A 6,583-nucleotide genomic window follows, 5' to 3' on the forward strand; every position below is an offset into this window, starting at 1 on the left:
ATAATCTCTTTGAGTGCAACTAAAAAAGACCACATGATACTTTGCCAAATAATGAGAAAATCCTTACTCTCCATAATTAGATCCAACCCTTTTGGACTTGTTAATGTTATTTAAGATGTCATTAATACTATTGTTATTACTTTTATTAATACCCTGAGGAAAGTGCAGTTCAAAAGATGACATTAAATTAGATTATATTTGGTCAAGTGAATAAATATAGTTTAAAATTTGAATCGAATCGAATGACATATTTTTTAACATTTGTGAAGAATCGAATGACAAAAAAATTGTCCAACGAAGCTCTATCTCTATCTCTCTATCAGTGGTACCTGTGCCCATCCACGAATTCTTTATAACTCAAATTATATGGTCTGTGGTTCTTATTTCCAGAAATAAGAGAAAATATCCGTGGAATTTTTACATCAATAAAATATGCTACAGAGCGATTGTTTTTTTTAATAAACAGGTTGTAAGAAAGATCCGTGAACTATTTTTGTGGAAGGCTGAACTATTTTTGTGGAAGGCCGAATGAGCTCCATGAAAAAGCTGGGGAGCTCGATGCAAAAGCTGGGGATCTCGATGCAAAAAGAGCTGGGGAGCTCGATGCAAAAGATGCAAAAGCTGGGGAGCTCGATGCGAAAAATGCTGAGGAGCTCGATGCATAAAAAGATGGGGAGCTCCATGCAAAAGATGCAAAAGCTGGGGAGCTCGATGCAGAAAAAGATGGGGAGCTCGATACAAAATGTGGGGAGCCCGATACAGGTGAGGAGCGTGGAGCAATGGTGATCTGTTGCCACACCACCTTTTTAGTATCAGGTAATTTAATTTGCACATCCACGGCCAGCACTTCACGATTGGACAGACTGTAGCACGTCTCCTGCCACCCCATCTCCTCCTCTACCACCACTTCGTCTCCATCTTTCTTGTATTTGATGCGTATCTCAGTTGATTCTTGCAATTCAAACACCCTGCGAACATATTGTGCCAACTCTGAAAAAGAGATAGCGGGAGGATCTTCGGATTTCTTGCGAACCATTAAACGCCGAGTGAAGCCGTCGGAGTCTACGAACTAACACCATTATGTATCAATAAAACTAAAATATCATGTAGGATTAAAGAGATCCATTGAGTACTTTAAAGGAATTAAATGACACGAAAAACACAGAGAAGTCGAGCTATTGCTGACCTTTATCACGCCATGCTCCATAGCGCTGAGTTTTCTCCACAAAATGAGAGGGGATGCACTAAATCTGATGATTCTTTGGACATGGTGTTCCAAGAAATATATAGATTCTTTGGATCACCAGCTGTAAATGAATAATGGGGGAGCACTGCGCACTTTGAAATTGGAATCTGGCCTGTTCATTAACTTTTCTTCTAGTATTTATATTCTGATTACAGTATTTATATAGGGTTAGATTTGTATCAATAAAACTAAAATATCATGCAAATTGAATTAAAGAGATCCATTCAGTCCTGAAGACGAATTAAATGACACACAAAATCCACATTTAGGACCATAAAACACAGAACTCTAGCTATTGCTGACCTTTATCACGCCACGCTCCATAGCGCTGAGTTTTCTCCACAAAATGAGAGGGGACGCACTAAATCTGATGATTCTTTGGAACGATACGCAGACATATATAGATTCTTTGGACAGCTCTTCCCCATAGATGAGGGAATGGATAAGTTGATCACCAGCTGTAAATGAATAATGGGGAACTGAAAAAGTAGCACTGGTACAACCAAAGTTGTGAAGTGAAAAAGTAGCACTGGTATGACTAAAGTTGTACATTGAGCACTTTGAAATTGGAATCTGACCTATTCAATAACTTTTCTTTTAGTATTTATATTCTGATTACAGATAGACAGATCACTGAAATCAATTTTCTCTTTCACATGTTTATATTCTTCACCACTATTTCTGATTATTGCAGACCACTATTTCTGATTCCACTATTTCTGATTATTGCAGACCACTATTTCTGATTATTGCAGATAATGTAATAAGACCCATTATAGTTATTGTACATTAAAGATGTCGAATCACATTTTACTTTAATAAGTGGCCCACATCATGATGTTAACTATAAATTGTACATCAAAAATGTCAAATCACATTTTACTTTAATAAGTGGCCGACATCATGATGTTAACTCTAAATTATTTATTATATCTTGGCAAAATTAAGATGGCAGCACTCAAACATCATCCAGGGTTTGACATCTATATATATTAGAGTTAGTGCTAGATAAGAAGGTGAAAAATATCTAACAAAAGAAATTCAATTATATTTGTGGATATGCTAAAGTGAAACCTGTAAAGAATTATTGAGTTGGAAACCTATAAAAACTAAGCTTAGAATAATGTAACAATGGGCATCCAACCATTAAATCTTGATATTTATTTTCGACAGCGTTTGAGCATGACCCATAATTTATTTAAGGTATTTTAGGTTTTAACTTAATTTTAATGAGTTGGTGAATATAAAAGAAATTATTATTATTATTTTAAAATTTAAAAGTAAATATTATTATTATTATTATTATTATTTTAAAATGTAAAGTATTTATTTATAATAGAATTTTTGTTTTAATGTTTTTTTATAATTAAAGAAAATATAATTTTTATATTAATTTTTTTCATTGAAAGATATATAATTTATGCAATAAAATAAATAAAGATAAGATAATAAAATCAATATTATCTAATTACAAGTTGTATGTTTTCATCAACTTATTTCATAGTCATAAACTCTACTTCAATGTTATATGTGTGTTGTGAAAAACTATAATTTGACAACCAAAAATATTTTTACATTTATATGTTGATTCACACTAATTTTTTTATGATATTAGGTTATGAAGACTATGTCAACTTGTTATTGGATGGTTTAAAAGTAGCAAAGGGAATAGGTTATTGAAATGACATTTGCATAACATCAATATCATACTTGGTTGTGACATTGTCAACCTATATGTTGATTCACACTAATCTCTTTTATGATATTAGGTTATGAATACCTTGTGAACTTGTTATTGGATGGTTTAAAAGTAGCAAAGGGAATAGGCTATTGAGATGAAAGGCATTTGCATAACATCAATATCAAACTTGGTTGTGACATTATAAATGTTATTAATGTTTTTAATTGAGTGTGTAATTCCCCTTGTAAAACATTTTCCTTGTAAATGTGTAACTATAAAATTTAAAATGGGTGAGAGAGTGACACATATTCCACTGCTTGAGGAAGAATATTGCTTGAGGATTTGCTTGTTTTAAATATCAGTCATGCGTTGACTTAGTGGGTTTAATGGGCTTAGTGCAATTAGTGGGTTTAAGTACTATTCACTATGCACAAGGGTAAAAGAGGGGAACATGAAAAAGGTGAAGCTCATAGGCTCCTAGTGAGCAAGAGGATTGTTGAGAGGGATGGAAAATATATAAGAACCCAGAGAATTGAAGTAGAAAATAATCCCTAGTGATAGGGTGGTGATAGGGAGACTAAGAAACCCATGAGGCTTGCTAATTGGTAATCCTAAGGTAAGCTCTAATGATAGCCCAAATGAGAAACCCATGAGGCTTGAAGACTCATAATGAAAGAGGACAACTCTAATGATAACCCCACTAAAAACCCCATGAGGCTTGCTCATTGATAATCACAGAACAATGGTTTTGCCTTACAAGGCCCATAAATCCACTAGAGACTTGAGAGAGAAATCATGTGGTATAATGAATAAGAACCATAAGGTTGAGCCAAATGTTGTGAAGCGCAAATATTAGGTGGAAAATTAATAACTTGATGGGAAAGCTAGAGTGATGGAGATTGGATAGGCTTGTTAGAGAGGTTGGTAACATGGTATCTACCTCAAAAATGACCACTTAGATTCAATGGGACCTAGGGGATCAACCATTAAATGGATCATAAATGGAAAGGTGTAGTAGATGCAATGGTCATAGTGTCTAGAATCCCAACTTTAAAATCTTAAAAAATAGTTTTTATCTCTTGGACCTCATCATCTAATTATAATCAATCTTATTTTATTATAACTTTAATATTCTATGAAACTATCTACTTTCATAAACTTAAAAAAATATTTACCGGTTATTAAAAATATTTCCTCTAATTTAAGATATAAAAAATTATTCTAATCTTAGTGATTGACTAGTGATTTTGATATTTTAAATTTTTTTAAAGGATTCATTTTTTTAGCCTTTTGGGAGGACTCACTAAAAGCCCAAGAAAAAACTAGGATAAGGTCAATTTTGAATGGTAAGTACCATGTAATTGCACTATTCTTCAGCTTAATATCCTCTCCCAACACTAAAGCTTAAACTTGTGGCTATAAAGCTTTCTTGTACTCAGTAATATTATGCTCAAAGTAACTATGTTAAAATTTACTTTCTTTTTATAAATTTTATATCATGAAGCTCATGATATTTTTTGCATAGAGGCATCAAAAATATTTAATTGATACAATATCTAAAACACGTCCCTAAAGATTGATACTAATTGAACATACAAATTTTGAATGGTTTCTTTGCAACACATCCCAAATTCGTCCAAACTGTAATAGGATGGTGGTTGGATGATGAATCTTTCAAAAAACACACCGACAAGAAATTTTTTTCTTTCACACATGAGGGAACCTTTCAAAAACCTCATTGCGATGATCAACTAACTTTAGGGTGAGTTTAGTTTCTCCTACTTCAAGATAGAATGGCTACCATTAGCAGTCGAGATAATCTCAACAAATCGTATATTTAATTTGTATCTCTTTTGTCAAGAAATATAGTTAGAGCTCTTTTGAAAGTGAAGGATCTCTTTAGGAATAAAAGCTCCTCATTTTATATGTCGGCATATATCATTTTACATGACGGGTTATCGTTTAGATGCTTTATGTGTCGTAAATTAGTTTCGAGGAATCAACTGGAAATGGACTCCAACAATCCCCCAATCCCCTGTACATAATTAATGTTAGGAATTGTGGATGGATCACTACCACAAGTTCTTTAATGAAATTTGTGACCAGTTTATCGCAGAAGTCCATCAAACACTCTTAATATTTCTAACATCTATATGAAGACTCAAAAAAATGTCATTAGGGGAGTCAATAATGGTATATAGAATATTTAGTTATTTAGTACTCTTCACTAGATAGCGGGCAAGATCATGATTTGAGAGATTTCATATCAAAGTATAAGAATTCTGGTAGCATCAACAATTGAAAATAAAAATAGTAGGTCTTGGTTGGGTTTCTCTATAAGAATAGATTATTAAATTCTAATGAAATTCTTTTAAGAAATAAAATATATCCACAACATCAAGAAATAAAATATACCCACAACATTAAGGAGCTCAAGCTCCTCACCTACAACTTCCAAAAGCATGACCCCCATACAAACCCACAAAGCTTAATTACCCTTATGAACATGAGTCTATCCTTAATGACTTAATATTCCAGGATGTGCTCACCTATGAGGAAGCAAAGCTAAGAATGAAATTAAGAGAATACGAGGAAGTACCACCTCTCTAGTTTTTGAAATTAGAGAAAATAGAAAAATAAAGGGATAAATGTTCTTTTGAGATAAGGGCCACTAATATTGAACATATAACCATTGATTATGATGAACAATAGGTGGAGACAAGTGTACCAAGGAAAGATATTGAAAAGGGGAAGGAGACAAAATATTCCCCATAATATTTTTGGCAGAAATAAATTCGATCTACATGTGTCCATGGTTACCCTATTGTAAGAGCTTGTTACCCCGGAGAGTTCAATTTTCTCCATCTTTCTAATTACTAAGAAAATCAGTGCAACACCTCCTTCAAGTCATCCTAGGGAGCTAGATGAAGTCATTAAGCTATGAGACTATTATTACAAAAAATCCAAGGGAGCATTATCTGCATTTCCCTAAAGAGGATAAAGATAAAACCCACTATGGAAGAAGAAGTTGCTTAAGGAATCCCAAAGTAGAGGACAATCTAGAGTATAGCAGGGTAGAGAAACTAAAATGCTACAATAGACATAATCTCAATACTATGAGATATAGCTACAATAGATAAAACTACCACCCATAGTTTGTCCCTATACATAGAGCAATTGAAGCAAAAAGTGTAATTGCTACAACAACAATTCAAAGACTAATGGATCCATATAGACAAAAAAATATTAGAAACACAATATAGACAATTATCATAATATTTTAAGGATGAAAAAAGAAAATAAATAGTGCAACTCAAAGAAGCTCAACTTAATGAGCTAAAAATGTTTAGTGAACGTCATACATAGAAAATGAATAAAAAGATTGGACAACCACAAAGAACTCAAATTAACCTCCATGTACTGAAATCTCACATGATTATAATCAGTACTAAATTGTAAATAACACAAATTTCCTTTATAGAAAAATGGAAACAAGTTCAAGGTTGCTTGTCGTAGATGGGATAAGTAACCGGCCAGATGGATGCTCAATCATAAGCCCATAGGAAACGCATCAAATCCCTTGAATACATTCTTGAGTGGAAAAAAGACCACGTGGAAGTTTTAGATTCATTTCCACGATTAAGCAAGGAGTAGAA

At 33.1% G+C, this 6,583-nt stretch overlaps 1 protein-coding gene across 1 annotated transcript; it reads right to left on the reverse strand.

Annotated features, from left to right (window-relative positions):
• Positions 1-382: 382 nt before the first annotated feature.
• Positions 383-1,702, reverse strand: LOC149235936 (uncharacterized). Its single transcript, XM_089461481.1, has 3 exons — positions 1,550-1,702; positions 1,187-1,358; positions 383-1,069 (listed from the first exon to the last, which is right to left on the reverse strand). The coding sequence occupies exons 2-3, from the start codon at positions 1,205-1,207 to the stop codon at positions 509-511; spliced, it is 582 nt and encodes a 193-aa protein (XP_089317607.1). The 5' UTR covers positions 1,208-1,358; positions 1,550-1,702; the 3' UTR covers positions 383-508.
• Between the last annotated feature and the right edge of the window lie 4,881 nt (positions 1,703-6,583).

This window comes from Pinus tabuliformis, chromosome 8 (assembly GCF_031772625.1).
Source record: "Pinus tabuliformis cultivar Carrire ecotype Pingquan chromosome 8, CPIR1, whole genome shotgun sequence".
NCBI classification, from domain to species: Eukaryota; Viridiplantae; Streptophyta; class Pinopsida; order Pinales; family Pinaceae; genus Pinus; species Pinus tabuliformis.